The sequence below is a fragment of the Antedon mediterranea genome, chromosome 6, assembly GCF_964355755.1.
Source record: "Antedon mediterranea chromosome 6, ecAntMedi1.1, whole genome shotgun sequence".
Lineage (NCBI taxonomy): Eukaryota > Metazoa > Echinodermata > Crinoidea > Comatulida > Antedonidae > Antedon > Antedon mediterranea.
This window is the reverse complement of record NC_092675.1, coordinates 18,719,915-18,743,586: the sequence shown is the minus strand read 5'-3', so window position 1 is coordinate 18,743,586 and position 23,672 is coordinate 18,719,915. Positions and strand designations below refer to the sequence as shown.

The 23,672-nt window shown below is 32.2% G+C and overlaps 1 protein-coding gene across 2 annotated transcripts; it reads left to right on the top strand.

The window, feature by feature from the left end:
* The first annotated feature begins 1,280 nt into the window (after window positions 1–1,280).
* On the top strand, window positions 1,281–19,311 carry LOC140051174 (QRFP-like peptide receptor). Of its 2 annotated transcripts, XM_072096309.1 has the most exons (3): window positions 1,281–1,778; window positions 13,400–13,482; window positions 17,908–19,311. In XM_072096309.1, the coding sequence occupies exon 3, from the start codon at window positions 17,923–17,925 to the stop codon at window positions 19,006–19,008; it is 1,086 nt and encodes a 361-aa protein (XP_071952410.1). In that variant the 5' UTR covers window positions 1,281–1,778; window positions 13,400–13,482; window positions 17,908–17,922; the 3' UTR covers window positions 19,009–19,311. The 2 variants fall into 2 exon arrangements, with proteins under 2 accessions (XP_071952410.1, XP_071952411.1); XM_072096310.1 differs by lacking the exon at window positions 13,400–13,482.
* The last annotated feature ends 4,361 nt before the right edge of the window (window positions 19,312–23,672 follow it).

The following is a 23,672-nucleotide window of genomic DNA, read 5'->3' as shown; positions in this document are numbered from 1 at the left end:
TGGAAAAAGTCCATTACAACAGTCGTCGAATACTAAGTTGATGGCGCTATTTGAAAGCTTATTTGAGAACAAAAAATATTTTAGTTTGATTCAAGTAATGTAATTTATTGACAATCAACTTCGCGAGTATCACGAGAGATGGCAAAACGTAGAACATTGGCAGACCAGGAGGAAAATGCGCAATTTCAACTTTTCTGATTTAAAAAATTTAAGGTTCTAGATTAATCTAGTATTTTAAATGTAAAATACTAAATAATAATTAAGGTATAGTATTAAACATAGTTGCAATTGGTTGGTTTTCAAACATTAGAATGTTTTATAGGATTTTCTTATGACAGGACTTATGCCACAATTAGCATGAATATTGTAGTGTTGTACTTTCAAACAAACATACTAACATGTCAATAGGTCTCACTAAGAAATGGCCAAACATAAAACAGAATGTGAAATTAACCTAATGTTGTAACATTTAATAATTGAAGTGAAAATATACACGTGAAATAATTAGGTTACTGCTGCTAAATTTTAGTAAATGGGAAATGAATTCTTACATTTGTAAATAATTTATAAGGAATTAACTAAACTGATACCGTATCACGTAGAGAATGACATAATATATGCAATAAATGTTTACTTCACGTAATAATATCGTAGTTAATTTTTTAGTTTTAATTTTTTTTGTTAGAGGTCCTTTTACATCGATTGATTCATTACAGTACAGTAGTAAACAGCACATGATCATCTGGACCAGTACATTGAATTGATCAAGTACCAAGGTTTACAGATGCACAAGGGGATATTCATTATTTACTATATGTCGGTAAACTTATATTCGCTTCTTTGTGATACATACCTACCTTGTCTACCTGGTCATCTGCCAATTGGCATGCCCATGACTGTTATTTTCTTCCACTCTTCTCTATTTAATGCTTTACTCCTTAGTTGGTAATATTTATTTCCATTTTAAGTCTATCCAGTAGCATTTTTCTCTTCCTTCCTCTACCTGGATACATATACAATTTATTTAATTTCTATTAGGCCTCAAATTATCAATTTACTTTATGCCTATGCATTTTGTGGGCCTAAAAAAGGATTATACTTTCCTTGAATGTGCGGTACATGCATAGATCGTATGGTGATGTTTATTTGAATTCTCAGCAATGTACTATCGAGTCGATAGTCCTTTTTTCTAAACATCTAAACTACATCTAAATACCATTTCTGTTTATGTCGTTGATTGTTGATGCTTCTAACCTATGCAGCATAACATAACTTATTAATTGGATCTGTCATCACTTATAATCTATATGATTTATGCTTATGAGTTTATTGTCTGAAAATATTCATGTTTACTAATTGAATACATTGCGCATGCGCGCATATGCGTGGTGGACATTAGTGTTTATTATGATAATTGAGTTGGAACTTGATATATTATTGTCCAGCGACCTTCCTGTTTGTTATAACACAAGTGCAATAAAGAACTATGAGCAATAATGGATCGAAATTGATATTCGTTTAGAGCCGTATATTTCATTCTTTCCTGGATACGCTTCTTTTTTTTTTGGAGTGATCGAACTGAATTTAACTGAGCATGCGCGCACACTTGATTGATTTCTTGCGTGTCTACTGCGTTGCTTTAAATACAATACACAGTACAAATCGCTATACCAGTTGACGCTACAGACGATACACACATGGCAGCGGTACTTGCCAGAACCAGGAACAAGTTGTAAATGTGATTATACCTGTTCCTAACAAGACAGAGAGTTTAAAAGGTAAGGTGCTTTGCTGAGTTCTAAATAACAAATGTAATAACAGTCAGTGATAATTTTGTATAATTACTAAACCTTGGATAAATCGTACAGATATCTAGGCTAGGAACAATCGTGACTTAATAACATCAATCACATCAATATGTTGTTATTGTACTTCGTAATTGATGTTTAGTAGTCACAGTTTGTTAAACAACTGTCTACTTTTTATATAAAAATGAAATAAGACACTCTAATCAAGCTTATGTAACTTTAACTTTCGTTATTATCATTGACTATTGACAGCAGTATAATAAAACAGGCAAACATAACATAATAGGTTCAGTGCCATAAGCAATATAATTATTGAACGTTGTTATTAGTAAATTTGTAGACACGTATTATATTTTTATGGTGGTATAAGAATACTAGATAATTATCATGGTGGATAGCATATATCCTATCCTATAAAAAAGATAGCATAATCACAATAAAATAGCTTATTATACATTTTTGGGATTTTAATAACACAAGCTCACTGGTTGTAGTTTCTCTAACAAATTGCTGTGACGTACATAATACTACTTTACTGTACAAAAATGATCTATTGCTTTTTTTAAAAATTAGCTTGAAGTATAGTTTCAAGGCGGCAGTAGATTGTTACAAACGGAATCTAAAAATAAAGATATTGTAAAGTACAGTTATGTAATTGCTTATAATAGATGGAAAAAGAGGAGATGAGTATAAAGAGTCCGAAATTATTCTCATGAGAAACATTAAAGTATAATACCTACAGTAAAAGCCTAATGAGAGAAGCCGGAAAGTCATTATCCATTGGGTTATAAAAGATTATCGATTAAGATTATTTAAAGGGTTATGTCCCTTCATTGAACCATGTATGAATTAAATTTATCCACTAAAGCTGCATTCACACTTGTTCCATTTCACGGAACGGAAAACTTCTTCCGAATCCGTCTACAATTTTCAATTATTTACTAAAGGACATCCGTCTTCAGTTCCGATCCTTCGAACGGATCAATAATTAAGTAATAAGGTTTTAAAACAAACGCGGGAATTCTGATTGAATTTTTTTCTCGATATTTCTGTATTGATTTTATCATTATAGGGCAAAAGAGTGTTTTAATTGCAGGGACACGTCTCCGCACTGCTACGGGATAACATTACTGATTGTCTGTATGACATTTAGTTAGCACTCATAACAGGGTTTAAAACGAATTGTTTCTTAACATTTTTCTGCCTCTATGGGGATTCGATTATCGGTAAATGAACAAAGCAAACCGTAATGTAAATCTTCAATACCGTTTTTACGTAGATACAATTTATTCAATTAATGTGTTTGAACATTAGAAAAACATGTCTCGTATGTGTTATTTATAAATGCTATCGTACTGTGTGTCTATCTTTAAATGACTGAAACCATCATTATAGCTACGTTTAGATGCGTTTTACCGCATTAAAACCGAGTTTATTGCCGTACTAATATAACAAATACGAATTGTTACTGTTTCTATGGGAATTTGCACCACAAATTATTCTATTTTTAAATCTATTGTCTTCTGCTTGATATTCAGCGTAACTTACTCAAGAGAGAATATAAATGTATTCATATATTTATTTATGCAGTTTAATATATTCGCCTTGCTCCACTCAATGTTATTGTTACCTAATAGAAAGTCAGCTTTCGCTTAAAGATGTATTGTCTCTTGAAAGTCAAAATATTCTAAATCTAAATTGACCATATCAAAGAAATATTAAAGTTATTCTCTTTAAGTCGAAATTCGAGCCAAAACAACAAGTTTACGTAATTAACAGGTAAATTAATTTGATTACATTTCGTCTGGAAAATCGTCGCGAGCGAAAGTAAACAAAGATTTCAAACCACGAGTATGCATTATGCATGATGCTAATTAGAATTGTTTACAACTCGTCACGGTACCGTTGAGAATGTGTTCTTACACAGATCGCGAGGAAGTTTTATGATTATTCATACAGAGTAGCCAAACAAGCACGTTGCATTATGAGATATGTTTTGATCAAAAACTTTGACTGGAAGTCAAAGTTATTTTTTGAACAAAAAAACGTCTGTATTTCAGTTAAATGATTTTTTTTCAGCTAATTTTTGTTGAAAGTTAATAACTATTATGATACTTCAAAATGACCCACTTTTTTTCGAAATATTTTATTTTTTATTTTTTGGGAATTAGTCAAAGGGACAATACATCTTTAAATTAACCTTGAATTTAGTGTTTCTTAAAAAAATGTTCGTGGCCATGATGATTATGATTTTCATTTAGTATATCTGCAACGCTGGAATTGAATTACACGAATGTTAGAGTATGTTATTTAGGACACAATTACAATTAGCACCTAAATAACGACGATTCACTGCGAATAAGCAAACGTGGAAAGTATTCATAAAAATTTATTATAATAATACATTAGAAAGTGTAGGTGAGATGAAACTATACAATCGGTAAGAGATTACATCCTACAATGGCCGACCTCAAACAAACATTAAGCCCCGTTTTTAAATATATATATCGCTTAAAATATCGAATTAAAGTGTACAGGCTATATAAACAGGGAGTCTATAATGCATTTTTATAACGTAGTTTTCAGTTGGTAAGGACAATTCAGTCACAATTTGGCCATAATCCCGCAGCCTAAAAATGGTCCAGAATTGGGATCCTGGTCCGGATTGCCTCCAAAATTTAATGGGGTCCTTTGTAGGCTCTCTCTTTCAGTGGTTTGAATTTGGTAAATATCTGTCTAAAATTAATAAAATATTAAAAAGCGGCTCAGAACAATTTAAGAGAAATTGAAATTACGTTACTTTAAAAAAAATGTCTCTCACAAGACATTCTGAGTTTAGTTTGGAACTTAAGTTAATGTCAGTTATAGTAATCCGTAATAAACATGGTGATAGTAATAAACATGTTTCCACAAAATAATAAATGTAATAAATACATTTCAATTGACCCCGTGTTTCAATTGTGAACTTGAACTGTTTTCAATGTATATGAATAAACATTCAGTTGTGCGTTACAAACAGAAGGAAGTGCGAATACACATGCGCAAATCAACAATTCGAGATTAAAACATGCCTAGTGAACTTCTTTCTAAATTACTAACATTTTTCAGCATGCAGTTGGTTAAATAAACTATTGAACTAACGTGAATACATTATTGCATCGATTTGGACCGAGAGTGTTCCAGAGTTTGACATTTTAATGTTATCCTGTCGTTTGTTATTACCATTTTTAAACAGTCATAAGTCATAATCTAAAAGAATCTCAATGGTGGCACCAGATGTATTAGAACACTGTCACCGTATTTTCCTACCTGAGCTGAAGAAGATACTTTTCGATATGTCAGAACTAATAGACATTTCCTACAAAATATGCTGTATTTTGTTGATTATCACATATGGAACAAGATTTCTGAGTAATAATTCAAGAATAGGTCTACAAGGGCTTGGGTGATTCATATTACAAGATACATTTATACATTTTCTTCTAAATACGATCTAAATAGGAATTTCTGAAGAAACAACCTAAAGTTAGTCTATAAGTATGGGTGTCTAGAAAACTCAGATCTAGAAAAGTCAGATCTCAGATATATCTGACTTTTCTAGATCTAGAAAACTCAGATATCAATATCTGATTTTTCTAGTTCCAAAATGGAACTAGAAAACTCAGATCATCATTTGATTGGTTGGTAGGTCATTTGGATCGTTCCATTATTAATCAGCAGGTAGATCATTTGAAATACTAGAGTATTATTAAAACTGATTACTGTGTACGTTTTCTTACTAATATGTAACATGTAGAAGCGGCCTATGGCTTAAATCATAAATAAAATACAGTGCATGTTACCGTTAAAATGTAGGCTTTAAAATGAGGCATGTACGAGTTGGTGTGGGTACCAGTTCAGGCCCGTAGCCAGGGGGGGTTTTTATGGTTCGGGCGAACCCCCCCCCCCCCCCTTTACAGCGAACTCCCCTTAACCGACTGCGAACCCCCATCTCCGACATGCCCAATACCTCACCCTCATCTCCGAAAATCGTCCAAATACGTGCCCCACAGTACAAAAAGCTGTTCGTAAATTTAAAAATTCGTAAACTCGTTCGGAATAACTCATACAGTACCTTCTTCCCTGTATGAGCGTACTTCGAGCGATATAGTCTGTAAAGAGTTGCAAATGAATTGCGGATTTTAACCTGAAAAATAAATGTTTGGTCCCTGCATGTAACGTGATATTGACGCGTCTCACAGCGAGCTGGGAGACGAACGATTCGTACAAAGGACACCGCCAGACAACTGCGTACCAATTGTTTAGATCACTGGCAGTCAGGCAGCATGCATAAAGTATATAGCCTTCCGACATACATCAGTATTTATGTGTGGCTATGAAGTATAATGTATCATAGAGGATTATAGTGAATATTAATATTTTACACTATAATATCTATGGTATCATGTACTGTAGTTCACATTATGGCATCCGATTATTTTTTTCTAGACCACCAGCCGATACGTAGGCCTACTCAAATGTATCAATATCACCTATTTACATTGGCATATTTAATTTCCTCAACACATTGCTGTAAATAAATATTATAGATAGAGCTATAATAAGAATTGCATTTGCCTTCACCCAGTGTGCTTTTTTCGGGGCTTCTCCTAGACGTACGTTCGCATTGAACTTGAACGCAAAACAAAATATCGAGTAAATGATCAAACAATCGGCGGTTCCGCACAGAGCACGCGCATCTAACATATACGGCAACAAATGTTATCGTTGAAATAGTCAACGAGTCCAAGTACGATCGTTTTGCTCATGGGTAGCATGCTGCATGAGAGTGTCTTTTCCGGCCATCTAGGGGTGTCATTTAACAAAATTTGCTTCGCCTCAGGCCCCACCCCAGGGGGGGGGGGGGTAGGTATGGGGGTGGGGGTGACCCAAATACTTAGTGTGCGAACCCCCCCCCCCCCCTTGACAGATCCTGGCTACGGCCCTGCAGTTGGTTGATGTACGAGTAAGCCAAGTTGGGAATAGATACGAGTTATTTTGGGTACGAGTTGACCGCTTCTAGTCTAGTACTGTAGGACCAGGCCTACTCTTCGCGATACATCGCGATAGCGCCCACACGTTAGCTTTGAATTAAGTTTGCTTAGCTAGGCCTACATGCTAAGACTACATTTTAAAAGGTGTATACTGTATTTCTTTATGATTTAAGTCGTAGGCTGCTACTACAAGTTACAATAATTATTATTATAAAGCTTGGTTCCCACTAGAACGTAACGCAAGGACGTAAACGCAACGCAAGCGTTTTAACCAATGACAAGCGAAGTTATAGAAGACAGTTAGCAATCACAAGCGAATAAGCCATCGCTTGTGATTGGTCAATTCACTTGCGTTGCGTTACGTCCTTGCGTTGCGTCGCTAGTGGGAACCACGCTTTAGTAAGAAAACGTATAATACTGTGTAGTATTTCAAATATGCTACCCTCTAATAATAATGGAACGATCCATTTGATGATCTGGGTTTCCTAGTTCCATTTTGGAACTAGAAAAGTCAGATAATTGATATCTGAGTTTTCTAGATCTAGAAAACTCAGATATCTGAGTTTTCTAGATCTAGAAAACTCAGATATCTGATTTTTCTAGATCTAGAAAACTCAGATCTGAGATCTGAGTTTTCTAGATCTGTGTTTTCTAGACACCCTATAAGTATTGAGAAACCGACTGTACATGATACCAGAATGTTGGTTTTATAGGCTTATGTTTGATCCAGTCCCTGGACTGTTTGTGTTGTTGATAAACTGTACAAAATAAAATATATATATACAATTGTAATGTTGATGTCTCTAGAATTGATTATCGAAATATTACCGACCTTGAAGAAGAAGAACGTCTAACTGTGAGTTTAGTCGTCGTAGGATGTCTTAACGAAGTATTAAGTTTATTTTGATTTTTTATTAATGTTACATAATTCAATCAAGTCACGTCAGCTGAAGATATTATAACGTCCCTATTGATTTTGATAAAATTTAATTAACATGTGACGAAACCACGTAATTCTCCCTGTATTTAATACGCAATGAACTATACCAAAGTGTTTTATCACTGTAGAACGTCTATAGTGCACATCTCAATCATTTTCTGATCATCAGAAGATATTAAGAATTCCGTTTCGCTTCTGAAAAATTAATTTAACTTGTGCATTTATAAACTTATTCTTTGAACTGATTTTTTAGATAGATTTATGAGAGGTATAGGCCTAAGTTATTATTTTTTGGACGATACAGGACGGTTACTACTAAGGCCTACCCCAGTGTCAACGGAAACAGCATCTCATTTGATTGTCACAGTTTACACGTGTTTTCAATTATTTAAACTTTTTTTAAACAATTCATTCAGTGAATATTGATTTGATTATTGAAATATACATCGTGTCATTAAACAGTTTGTAACTTATGCTTACATCAAATATTGAAAGCAGTTTACTGTTTAAATCAACACCATATAGTTTATTTCATTGATTTTTCCTTCTTCTTTATCGACTTTGTATTCGCTTACCTGAAATATCAAACATAGTAGTATAATTGCACCAGTCTTTGAAGCATTTACTTAACTCGATACGATACCTGCCTCTATTGATTTTTCTTCTCTCTGTCCTCTTCACATCTATTAGATGCATGCTACGTTATATTTACAACATGTACAGAGTGCTTATATTGATGACAAGTCATTTTCATTCATTTACTATTTATATTCATGAATAACTACTCATATCCACATAGCCTAGAACAGTTTACCCTATTCCCGTTCCGTAAAGGTCGATATCTGTGTCTTTCAAATAAAAAAATACATAATTGTTCATCACTCGGTATTTTCTAAAAAACTGAAAAATCCAAGGTTATGCCTCGAAATCTCATATACTGTAACACACACGTTATGGTAATATCTTGTTTTAGAATTTTAAATTTCAGTTTTTGTTCTAGTTGTTTCCTATATATCAAAACATTTAGGGTACTATGATTGTAACTCAATACTCGTGCACACTGACTATTATTACAATTCCCGTTCGTCCCTAATATAATTGCCGAGCATTAAAAAATGATCAAACTCTGATTGGGAAATTTATTTTCTACTTTTACTTTGTATCATAACCTTTAATTACAAGAAGATTATTTCCTATTAGTACAACTGCATTTAAATCCGGTGCGTGGTACAACCATACACTGCAGATTAATTAGTATATTACTGAATTTCTTCAAGACTTTTGTAGAACTCTAATGACACGACTGAAGGTCGCGGGTATCCATAAGCCGTTTTTCCATTATCCTGTATTAACATGACAAATAGATCCCCAAGTAAAATCAATTTAAACACGTTATTCTTTAACTTGAAAAAGCAAGTTCACATAAGCTAATAAATTTAACTGCGTATACACACTATTTGTCTTCACTGTTTTATTGTATCCTGATTATTTAAAAATATATAATTCAATATCTAGACAGATACATTTTTTATTTATCTATTGATGGTAGTGTATAGGCCTACTTTAATGTCTCAATTGTTGTCTTCCATGATAGTTAGATGTGAAGCATTGTGTATTATTCCCAGTTGAATCACACGACGAAGAGGAACTAAAGCTTGATTCCCACTAGGAACGCAAAGATATTGACAAATGAGATTCATCCATAGTTTGTTATTGGTATCAATTGCGTTGCGCTTATGTTCTTGCGTTACGTTAGTGGGAACCAAGTTTTAGTTCCTTTTCGTCGTGTGATTCAACTGGGAACAAAATATTGTACGTACAAGATAATTTTCCTCCATGATTTTGGTAAACATCTGCAGTGCCATGACGTCGTTTTATCTCAATCATCAGAGAGCGGACGTCAAAATTGCCGCTGAACACGTTCTCAAATTTAGAAGTTTTCGGTTAGTTGACTTGCCGCATGCGCAAATCATCCAGATTACGTCATAGGATATCATTCGATACGTGTAAATCTAAAAGGTCCTAGTGTGCAATGCATTATACATTATACTTATAATTGACAAATATGATGATGATTCAAATTTTCAATGATTAGACATGCAATAAGTTTCCATTCACAGTCTCTTACATACAGGCTAAAATAACAAGTAAATGTATCTTGATTGTGCACCATAAACAGTCTGATGAATTTTATAGTGTACACGATTGATTGACGAATTCAATATGAAGGCACCAAAAAAGCGCCATGCGAAATAATTGACATGTCGTGTTTATTATTATTCTACTTAGTATAGGCCTATCTTTCCTAATGTATAGATGTATCAGTGCCGCCAAATTTGTCACAGTTCAGAGTTGGCTAGCTAGGTGAAGATAACACTTCTTACGGACATAATTAGGACTACGTCAACATATTATGTTTAACACGATCATCATGGTCTAAAAACAAGAAACTGATGGGGCTATTTCATGTCAAGCGTTGGTAACAGGCCTATCTATGAAGCAGCAAGAATACATGCAGATAAAGATTGTTATTTCTATTTGTGACTGATTGATGTTGAAAATAAAAATAAGCTTACATTTATTGAAACTTTCTTTCCCATCCTAAAACATTGATCCATATTACTAGATATAGTGCTAATGGTGATTGCAAATTCCTAACCTGATAATGCAACAAATTGGTAATACCGTGAAAGCCTGAGAAGATATTAATAGTTTAATAATGGTTAGCAGGATGGGATACTAAAATCCACCTATGTTAGCTGATGTATTTCTTGTGTTGCAAAGAAATTGTCACATAGTGCCTACTTGTGTTTTTTTTTACCTAAATAGTATAGGATCATAGAATTATACACATGTGGCTCCCTCTCGTTCCCTGCAACGAATTTACTCTTTCCAATTGTCGATGTCAAATAATGGAAACGATATAATGCCATATAGTTGGCAATGACATTTCAACTTTACGTAATAAGTGTTGATAGTTCAATTCGTACTGAAAATTAATAGGTATTTCAACGAATACAGAACTTCAAAAAGACACCATTTAATCACGGATACAGAGCTTTGTTGTACAAATGGAATATCAATACTGACGCATTACTCTAAGTTATAAATTAGAATTTGGACTGATCTACTTCTTCTCAAATTCATACAGAAGATTGATTGATTGCAATCAAACTTTCACATAAAAGCTAGTATAACCCAGTTCTAAAGATTATTATTTATTTTCTAGGCATCTGCTTTTAGGTTTTCAGAAATTTTAATTTTTGAGATCCATACTTCTGAGTTTTAAAAGGTTTCCAAAATATAGAGATTTTACGGATCGCATTTTCATCTACTTTTAGAAGTAGTCACTTTCCAAACAGTTTGATAAGGTTTCTAAAATATAGAGATTTCACAGAATGTTTTCTCATCTTTTTGAAGATAACTAGTAACTTTCTAAAAAAAAAATGGAATTCTAATCGATTCTATTCAGGCCACCTGGTGTTACAGTATTGCGTGTAGTATCTGATTTTCGGGACTGTTTTTACAGTATATCATATGCAAATTCTGTGACAGTTTCACATATGCATCACATGTGATTCTTTTCATAGACCATAAGCCTGCTTTAACCTTAACATAATACAGCTTTCCATGTGATGTAGGCCTATAGTAGGTGACACTGTTCTAATAATTTGCCGATGATACTGGAGATGTGTGATGTAGAGATACAATAAAGAGAATCAACAAATGTGTACCAAGTAATTTCTAGTAAAGTATTCGCCGTTCTTGCCTATAGCTCCTAAAAATACTAATCAAGTTCAGAATTAAATTATATTCTACTTTACCTGGCGTCCATGTACAAAACATAATGGCTGAGGGTTTGTCTAGTGCGGCTTGATCGTACATCAATCTTTCCATTATAATTTAATTATAAATCAATTTATTATCTATTCATAATTTGTCCACTTTATTTGCTGAATATATTTATTAGTTAGTATATTACATTCATTAGTACAGCAATGACGAACTAAATATTTTGAGGTTTAATATTAATTTGATGTAATTTTCAATTCGGTCTTATTATGTTTTTTAAACCCCTGCCCCACTCGTATATCATTAAATCTTAAAATAAACCAAAATGTAAAATTTTAAACATAAAGTTATAAAATCATTGTACAACAGTAATATATGTTTTAATCATTATATAACTTACTTTCGAAATGTAAAGTTGGCAAACTGTATAATATGATTAAAATCATGTTATTTCTCTTATTATTATTTCTCTATTTCTTCTACTATTACTATGTTTAACAACTGAACATATCCTATGTACCTTTGTTTTGTCAAGGTGGATTTTTTTTTGTTGAAGAAGAAAGAAGAAATCAATACTTTGATTGATCAGACTACTTTGATTTGATTTGATGTTTTTATTATAAACTCCGTTTATACTTGCACATGTTTTGATGGTTTAAGAAATAACTACAGAAACGTGAAAATTATTGCAATAATTTGGTTAGAAAATATCTGAAATAAAATCATTCTAGGCCATTGAAATGGAATATTTAAAGCTATACTATTTACTGTTCTGACAATATAAATCAAGCCACGGGGATGATATATGAAAGATGAAACGTTTTACTTTACCTCTTCATAAATATTGTGATTTTAAGATAGAAGATCTTGAAATCAAAGTCAATTATTTTCAGAATAAATTTCAACCCGTCAAATATACTGTATATACGCAATAAATCCACAGCCGCTAACCATAACATCAGAATATTGACAATCAATTGCTTCTTAATTAATATTAAACAGAAATCAATCTCAGATAAATCGTCTTTTATCCAATTGATGTATGGCTTTTTTAAAAAACATATTTAGAGACAAAACAGAAACCTATGACACGTATTTAAGAGCTACAGATTAGGCTGTTAAAGAATCTTTCTTTGGCAAATCGAATGAGTAATTGGCACGCAAGAAATTTAAGAGACTTTCAATGCGATCGTATACTGAAAGAAGTGTATAGTCTTACCTATTGTTTTCGATCAATATTTTTGATAAAATAGTGATTGATTAAGGTTTTACTTTAGATTATGGTATACGCCCATAACCTGTATTTATAAATGTTTTGCTTAGTTCGACAAGATAAGAACACTAAAACACAACGTTATTTTTTTTTAAATTATTATACACATTAAGAATCGTAAAATTAATAAATTGCATTTTTAGTCTCTCTCACAATGTCATCTCAACATCATCATCTATCATTAAAAGGTAACATAGGCCTACTAAATCCCATAAAATAATGAGCACGGGTTTTTGAAGGGCTCTCTCTCTCTCTCTCTTCTTGTATTGTGCGGTTTTATCAATTTAGACCACTGGTCTGCATGATAACATTTTATAATGGATGCAACTGGTTTCACTCTATGGCTCTTTTTCGTTTTAAACAAGGGATATTTTGGAAGTAGGTCTTATTTTTTAGTAGCACTCTATTGTGTAAGAACTTGGCAGCAATGCGATGTTTTATTTTACCCATTGTTTTATTTTAATTCTAAATTTATTGAAAATTGCTCTCACTGTCAGTTAATGCGTTTGTTAACAATAATTAATTATTAAATTATTCTTGTCTCATAATACAGATTGAGGGCGAGTTCAACACCAAGCTCACGATCCAAAATTTAAGAATTTAGCCTGAATAATTTGGATCGACATTATTGAACAGGTTAGTTTTTAAATACAAAGCATTATTATTGATATAAAAGAAATTAAATATCTTGCTGAAAATGGAGACATTTAGATAATTTTCCTCTGGGTTTATAGCTTCTCTCCAAAACAAGAACAACAACTCAATTTGTTCATAATCATTTTTATCAATTTTATAATGTTGTTTGAATAATGCTGAACAAATATGATTATGACATTTACAGCAATAATACTTATTTTTACATTAATCATGCCACATTCTGTGTAGATATTTCACTGTATTATGACAGAATATTAATGTGTTGGTTCAACAAACAGTGACAATTTAAAAAAAGATGCATTACGTTGTACAATGTGCATGACTGCCGTACTGGAAAAAAATGATTCTGTTCCGATTACAGTTGATTATTCAAAGTTTTTTTGAAAGTTGTTACATTTTTCTCATCGATGTGTGTTTGAATGTGTTTGGTACCTGTGTATACAGTAATTACAACTAAATAAAGAATCTTTCTCTCTCCTTACTGTCCTAGTTATTCTCATAATGTATAATTATGTACATTTCTGCTTCATTACATCACGTAGCTTTTTATTACAATTTTTTACAACATTTTTTTTTTATTAAGAATGATAAGCAAACTATAATTCGCCAAATTGTCTAGTTTTATTGGCACAAAGATAAGTAATGATGTGATGATGTTTATATATTTCAACTGCTTCATTACAGCTGAAAAGTTAGCTTTTTATTGTTATATTTTTAAGGATTTTGTGTTAACGACGAATATATCTACAGAGAGGTAAAGTGTCGCATCGGGATTTCATCAGCTTTTGGTCTGATATTTTTTAAGGCTTTTTTTGTTTACGCTGAATATCTCTTGATGTGACTCTAAATACAATAGGTAAAGTGTGGCATTGGGATTTAACTAGGTTTAGGCCTTATCATCTTTAAGTATTTTGTGTTAATGCCGAATAAATCTCCAGGTAAACTGTTGCATTGGGATTTCATCAGCTTTGATTTTGTCTTTTTTTTCAAGGATATTCTGCTAACGCTGAATTTATCTTGATGTGCCTCCAAATTGATATCGGGATTTCAGCAAACCCATTTTTAATAAATGTTGATTATTTCTAGATGTTAAGCAATGAATACTATAATATGACTGAACTAAGTGGTACTCTGAGTATTTGATTTCCAACTAGAATTGATTGCTGATGATGTGATATTATTCCCATGTGGACACACGAGATTGAAGTATTTATATGTAATTTACGAACATTTTCTGCATGGTTATACATGTTTCTATATATTTTGTATGTATATACACGTGTCGGCTGTCTTAAAGTCAATGTAATCATGTAATATGTTAGATATAGCTGACTCATCTATAATGTTTCATTTATAGCAATTCATGTCTCTCCGCAAGTTAATTTGGTCATTACAATATTACATTTAACATTAAAACACTCTTTTAAAGGAAAGTCTATATACAAAATCAACCAAATACACGGATTACCTAGAAGACGGCACAATGGACATTATACATGAGGTTGAACCGGTCGCATAATTTACGTATATATGCATGTTGACGCGTACTTTTGGTCTCCTAAATGTAGAAATTATACAGTCAAATTATCTATCTGTATAGTTTTGGACAATAGTGAGCGCACGTCATTTACAATTAGTTTACAGTCCAACTCACTTAGTCCACTCTGCAAGATGCAGTTATGCAGGAACAATTTATTTAATGTAGGCCTGTAGCACGAAGAATCTAATTTCAGTTGTAATCAATGAAATTAGGGTCGTTGCTATATAGCATACACTACAGGTATATATACACTGATTATTTGCAGATACTTTGTGAGTAAATATAGTGATAAGATCATCGAGCATTGTCACGATCCATTAATACCGTATTATATGTCCATTTGTAAAGAATTGATGATGAGAATATAATTACTGCCATGTTTGAAACTATGAACTTATTTCGTCGATGAGTGAATGCGTTCTGCATCCAACCAATTCAGTCTTAGACTTAGCATCTTAATGATTCAGTACAAATCTTAAAATCATATATTTTCACATGACAACTGGTTATATTAATTGGCTAGAATTTAACAATTTGATGTGATCCCTATTATTATTATTATGAATTTGTCTATGGTACGATGCACATTATAATATGTTCATAGATACACTGGAGAATCTAGGTCTAGTACTGTCATTATCAGCAGATACTATTTCTAACTGGTTTGAATTGTTGTATGTGCATTCTCTTCATATACGGTACTGTAAGCCTTTGTTTATGTAATATATATAATAATAAATTATCAAACTATAAATCATACTGTATGCTTGTAACAGAAAGTCGATGTGATAAGTTAAACCTCAGGTCAATCGATTTCGTCAAATGTTTTGTTTTTGTTTGTTTACGCCTTAAAGTGCATAATATGAAGCTTTGACATCTCTATCCAAATAAATTGGAGTCTAGTGTCTATCGATTATGTTAGTGTTTATGATGATTCTTTTTGTTTTGAATCTTATAAAAGCAGAAAGGGTGATGATTCATCCTCTTGGGATTCACGGTTAAAACATCCATTTCTTGATTGTGACGCACTATACTCACATAAATTAGATGGATGGAAATATCTGTCTTGATATTGGATCATTTCCTCAGTTATCAGTTTCTCAATTATCAGTAGGAATAATATTACATTTTGAGATATGTAAATACAGTATCCAGATGGAGATGATACAATTACAATTTGCATTACGCCTACAAACATTACAAGTTTTAGTAAAAATAATAAATTATTATTAGTGCCCTTTTGAAAGCTATGCTATTTCATTGCAAACACTGACCATGGATAATAGTGTGTAATTGGATTTACACTTATCATCATCACAACACAAAGTGTTACAGGTTTATTATTAGGTATCGTAACCTATGGAAACTAATTATTAGTTTAATGACAACGTGTTAAGAGCTTGCTTGGCACTTACTTTATGACGTCACATTTTGAGTACGCCATGTTAGGCGTCATAGTTTATTAGTATATTATTACTATGTTTTAATAGAAAGAAAATATTTACGCCTCTTAAGATCCTAATGTACAGTATAGTCATAGCTAAGTTAACTTTTACAATTATTGTTAATATACTATACAAATAATGAATGTTTATGAGTGCAATGGTACAAATAATGGCACGAGGTGAATGATGAAAGGTTATATCAACGAGGCAAAGCCGAGTTGATATAACCTTTCATCATTCACCAAGTGCCATTATTTGTACCATTACACGAATACAAAACATTCATTATTTGTTTTATATAACATCTAGACGTTTTTTTTTCGTACACAAAAATGTTTCAAAAAGTACTATTTAACGATCGTTGAATAGTGCGTACTATTGCACGCCATGTGACCCACATTCGTCCAATCAAATGACAGGAATTTATATAGGTGTTATATAATATAGATTATTCCATGTATAAAACTAAGAATATTTTGTCAACGGTTTATTTTGTTTTTAGCTGAATTGTACGCCATTTCGGTCTATTGATCCATAAGAGATGATCCTAATATTTCATTCTAACAAATACAGGACAAACATGTATGGATCATTGCAATTTTACAAGGTGACTAGTGATTATTATAGCCCACGCCCCCAACATAATCATAATAATAACATATTAAATTGTAATATATATTTCATGTGTCTTTTTAAATATTTTATTTTTTTAAAAACTAAAACAAAATCAAGGTGAAATTCTAATAATAGAACATTAATCCTTTTGTTTCCTGCTTTTTAACTAGCAGATTTATGTGTCTTTATGTGTTTTCATGTATAAAGTTGTCAAAGTAACCCGCAGATTGATAACATAAATCGTGATATACTAGTTAAATGTATGTTGTCTTACGTTAACCCAAGTTAAGTAACGCAAAATATAACCTTTTCAAGACTATTTGTAATTGAAGTTTAACCATGTTTGTTGACAGTGACCGCTTTATATTTTTATTATAGAAATTCATTTTATAAACTACAGTATACAAAATGATGTATTTAAGCCTATTGTGATATTTCATACTACGTAATTTCTTATGAATGGTCATTGAAATTACAAAACTTTATCAAAAAGACGTTTCTCAAACGCAACGTATACCAGGGAAATTTCACTCTTCCCTGTGTATATGAGCATGCGCAAAATAATCTTTCATATAAATTACTCGTTCCGTATACCGTCACGAGAAAAACAATATTTTATTTGGCAATCTGGCATGTAGAAATTATATTTAAGGAAATTGATGAGATGAGAGTATAGTTTTATTTATCTGAACATATCTTATGTATTCTACACTAAACTAATACCGTAAACAAAAGCGATTCAATTGTTGTTATTGAAACTATAACTGCTAAATCTGCTAATCGATATTGTACTTTATTCTACAGAAAACGTCTTGGAAAATGTCTGCGGATGTAATACAAATTTTCCTAGGTCAGTTAAATTTAACTGCTGAGGAAGGATGCGAGTTGGAAGAATTCAGCGACTACTGCCTTAAAGGTCTGTCATATCAACTTCGCTTTATTCTGTGTACGTTGTTTGGAATAACATTCCTGTTTGCCTTTATTGGAAATTCAGTCATAATATACATCATCACATTCAACCGTAGAATGAGAACGATAACTAATATTCTTGTAGCATCTCTGGCAGTTGCTGATATGTTGATTGCCTGCGTGTGCATTCCATTCACAGTTGTGGAGATCATAAGTTTCAATTGGATACTTGGCACAATTGGTTGTAAACTTGGAAACTATTTGACAGCATTGGCCATAGCAGCAAGTATTCTGACATTAATTTGCATAGCAGGTGACAGATATCAGGTGATATGTCATCCTCACCAGGACAGAAAGATAAAAACATCTTGGCATGCTCTAGGTTATTTGGCCATAGTTTGGATTTTCTCAATATTGCTTACATTACCCTTGTTTATATTTAGCGATACTGAAAAGGTAAATTTGCTACTGGAATATACGTTTTGTAAGGAGACATGGGCGGAGGTTTACATCAAAAGCTACACTATTTTATTTACGGTTATTTTGTATATTTTACCATTTCTTGTGATTTTCGTTCTCTACTCAAAAGTTGTTGGTCAACTTTGGCAGCTCAAGGAAACATTCAGCGGTGGAGGCGGAAATGGAATTTCTAGCGTAACAACAGGAAATGTCAAAAAGAAAAAGCGGGCCATTAAAGTACTTATTCTTATTGTGTTGGTATTTGTTCTTTCGTGGTTACCATATCATGTACTTACCTGGATCCGTTTTGTATTAAAGACAGAAATATTTAGTTTTGACGATAGTTCAAGAAATCTCTTTTTAATGTACATTGTAAAGCTCATCGGGTTCAGCAGTACTTTCGTGAACCCCATCATGTATGGCCTTATGAACACTAACCTTAAACGTTATATCATGGTTGGAATAAACTGCCGTAAAATCAAACAATCCGCTCCTTCGACGAAAGAAGAGCTAATGATGCTACCACCAGAACAATGACATTGTGGATTCAAACCCTTTTTGGTGATCCCACTAAAATGCACATTATTATTTTTGCTTAAAAGGTAACCACTGGAGTTTATCAGGGCTCATATGTCCTTATTATAATGGTTTCAACTAGCTCTATACCTACACGACCTTCAACAAAATATTATGGACAACGCCTTTTCCTGGTCAGCTGCTGATGTTCTTTGGAGCGCACTTCCAAACTCAATCAGGAAATCTGAATCGCCCATCACATGCACATTCAGCTCCTCAAATCCCACCTTTTTAATTTGCCTTTTCAACATTATTCGTTTCCTCCTTTTTCCATTTTCTGTTGATTGTTCAGCGCTTGGAGCGCCATGCGTTTTGCGCTATATTAAATTGAACATTATTATTATTATTATTATTAAATTTTAACCACTCATGTGTTCTATTTTGGGCCAAATTCAGCACTAAAAATGCATTTTTTTTTATTCGACAATTTATAAATTATTCGACGAATGAAAATGTTCTGCAACTCATGGTACAATGATGTAGAGTAACTTACTCACGTTTCTAAAAATGTAGATGTATTCATATTCTGTTTATTCAGAAGAGGATTCTAATTTTTTTTTTAATGTGTTCATTTTATAATATATCCTGATAAGACAAATAATTTGGAAAATGTTTATTTTATTATGTACCCAATCATCTCAATTATCTTTCTTTTACTTGTCGTTGTATAACTTAAACATTGTTTTGAACAAAAATCTATTGTTTGTGCAATAACGCCCGAAAGTAATTACCTATTGAATTTGATTAATTATTCTAATAATTACAGATTGTCACGATAATGTATATAATGTATATAATGACAAATATCTTTTTTCTTTTGAAGCATATAATTAATATAATTGTATAATTAAATTTCTTTCATTATAATATCTTATAGTTAAGTATTAAGCTCTGTCTACTATCACACTTTATGTGACAAAAAAGTGTGATGTGGCCAAATGTGGTAGTAATATGTCCAAATATGGTAGTGATATAACATCATCATGTCCATATATGGGCATATCATAAAGTGTGATAGCGCAGACAGAGCTTTATTCACTGTAAATGGATATCACATGGTACGTGTCTATTGTAAAAAGAAATATAAAAAAATCTATTTGTTAAAATAACGGATTTAAAGATAGAACTTTGCATTTGCGGTTTCTTTGAAATATTTCGTATAGTAGTGTTGTTAAGTAAAATTAAATTAATAATCTAATAGTAAACGCTATTGTTAATATTCGTCGATTCGTCACTGAATCTACGTATTTCAATCTATGTAGGCAGGGTCATACTTTTATAGATAGCAAGTTGAGTACTGTATGTACATTTTCCAGATGGTTTTAAACACGTATCTCTACAAACAGATTTACGATATAATAAAAATTGTTATTAAACGATGAGACGTGTTATTTTGTCGTTAAATTGCAAAAGAATTAAAAAATCTTGTGAGCAAAAAATATTTTAAAAATCTGTACAGTAATTGATACATAAATACTTGCTTTGTATTTTTGTTTTTACAAATGTGGAACCATGGTGCAGGTAATTGTGCCTTTATTTTTATGTAACATTGGACAGCTTACGGTGTCATGTCTAGAAACAAGAAACTGAATGTTGTTTATTGTCTCTAGACATAATACGGTACATGAAGAATCGGGTGCAGGCATTGGGGAAATATTCCTGCTTTGTGAAAAATACGAAAAAGACAGATGTTATACACTAATTGTAAAATATGCTATGCTCTGTTCTTAATTAAATCAATTATCCAGCTTAATTAATATATATGTAAATATATATAGTATTTGTATTTCTTTCACGTTATGTCAAACGTATATAAATAATACTCTTCTTATATTCACCCGATTCTGCTACTGTCAATAGGTATGTATCTGTATAACTATTTAAGGTAATAAACTCATTGTAAATTTTCAACAGACACTGTGCTACATGACAGTGTACGGTGTTAAAAGTACAGCATTTATGCAGATAGCAACGTGGATAACTTTCTATAGTTATACAGATATCACCTAGGGACAGTAGCAGAATCGGTTGTTATATTCAGTAGCCTATTATAACAACGATATTTATGCGTTATATTAAATGGCAGTAGTTATGTTTACGTTTACACAACAAAGGTAAGCATATCATTATACACCAGTGCATTAAATAATACAGATATATATATACGACAATGGGTAATATTCACTCTATATTATATGGCTATCATTACACTGTATATAGCTCTGTAGGCTATACTAATAACTATAATGGATCGTCTATTGTGATATATGAAATAATGTTGAATGACCGAATTAGTAGATTGAAAATAATGTGAAGGTATGGGTAAGTAAACAACAGAATAAATCTATGAATATATTGCAAAAACTAATATGTTAAAGATAATCTTCTTCCATACATAGATTTCCGTGACGAAGTGAATGCTGCTACAGTGGGTTGTACACATTCATACAATGAATCATTTACTTGTACGTACACATGAGCCAGTGTGTACATTAGCTAGATCACAAATGTTAAGTCCTACCTAAGTGGTACCTACCACTTATATATACATAACCAAAGAGGAAAGTGATTTGAACTGTGATTTTGTCTGCCTTTCTGCTCGACCACTCGACTCGGTAGCCTACTACTACCGAGTTCTAAATTACAATGAATTGAATATTTTCAGAAAATAAACATGTTTACTATTTTGAAAACAGATTTCTTTAGACGAGACTATTATAGGAGTGGAGATTTTCCAATCTTTATTTTCTATGCACAGCATATACACTGATGCACATTGGATTACTGGCTTAATGTCTCATCCGGAAGGCGTTACACTTTTAACTTGAATTCTAACCTTGCAGAGAAACGCATATACCTCACACGGATAGAAAACCATCTGTCAAGACTTAAACGCATCTTCTGTTGTTTTAAATTTTCAATTACCTTAATCTTACCATTAAAAACACGACTATGAATATGGTGATTGAAGTATGCTAGTTTGTTACACTGAAAGCAAATATTTTAGATTGGGTGATGAAGAGGTTAATGCTGCAAAATTACCCGTTATTTCATGGAATGGCATGTTATTATTTTTAAAACGAGTTCACAGCCTATTATGGGTAACAGTTTTTGTTTATACTCGGGATTTTGATACAGTTTTGATTACGAAATAAAAAAAACGTACCTTATACCACCCGATTTTCGGTACTTTATCTATAGATTTATGCAGTATCATGGTGAAATTTTGTACCACAACATCACATGTGTTTTACATGTATCACCCGGTACTATATAGACCATGATCTCTTAACCTAATGATATAGGCACTACGTGAGATGCTGTATTACCGAATACTCCTAAGATACTGGGTAAATATTGTTGTATGTTGATTTACGATTGTGAGATATATAGACCTTATAATTTTTATAATCCAATAATAAAAACTCATTTTATTGTAGAATAAGAAAGAAAGTCATACTTATACATATAGTTATCAATTGTGCTTAGTACGTGCAATAAGTTCTTATTTGAATTACGACATATTGCTGCTTGTAATTAGACTTTTAGACATAAATTGTCCTTATCTTGTCGAATGATTTCAACGGCTTTGCTATTTTACAGATGTTGACTGACATGGACGCCGAATAGATTGCCGGTAAAGCTTTGCATTTGGTTTTTTGATTTGATTTGATACATAAACACTAAATTATTTTCAAGTGAAGATTATTTGACTTAATATGAATATTGTGATGTTTTTAACGTCACCAGATGAATAATATTTGTATAGCGTTAAGCCATGAGATGGATTATAAGATAATTTCAATGTTTTTGTAAGATTCGTAATGGGCTATCTTACATGATTAACTACCACAAAGTAATCAGTTGTCACGATTAAGATTTTAAGACTGACCTGTTTTACAGATTGATTTCAAGTCATACTTCCACTGAACATCAGACGAACAATGCGACAATAAATAATGTGCAGTAAAGCGTGAAGCTGCAACCTTCCAATATATGGATATTGTAAAACCTATTTTCAAAAGTTTTTTTTTTATCTTATGTGGGTTCTTTCTACTTTTAATTCTCATACATTTTTAATAAGAATAGAATAGTGAATAGAATAGGAATGTGTTTGTTTGTATTCATTTTTTTACATATTATCACATTTTATTTTTAACTTACATAAATTCTAAGTACTGCATTCCTCTTTTTACATATTTTGCATATCAACCTTTTAACACATTTTATTACCAATAATTGTTTATTATTATTGTTTCATTTACTTGTATTCATTTGTATATACATGTTACTATTCAGAAGAAGAGGCCGGGGTGTGTATATAGACACGATACCATGGACTGTTTTTAGTCGCGTGGAAGCGACTCTATAGTTCACTATGTCGGTCGGTTGGTCGGTCTGTCTGTCTGTCGGTCTGTCTGTCTGTCGGTCTGTCGGTCCGGTATCACTATGCCTTTTATCGCTTTCTGACCTTATCTTGATATCAGTTTAATCTAGCTAGGTCAATTTTTCACAGTATATTCCTTATGGCCAGGAATCAATGTGGTTATGTTTTCACGGTGCGCAATAAAAAATTACGCGGTCTACGCATGATTTAACGAAATCACGTTTGTAATCATATCTTC

What these genes read in the sequence shown, in the direction of transcription:
- LOC140051174 (XM_072096310.1), top strand. Translation starts at nt 17,923, where the DNA reads ATGTCTGCGGATGTAATACAAATTTTCCTAGGTCAGTTAAATTTAACT.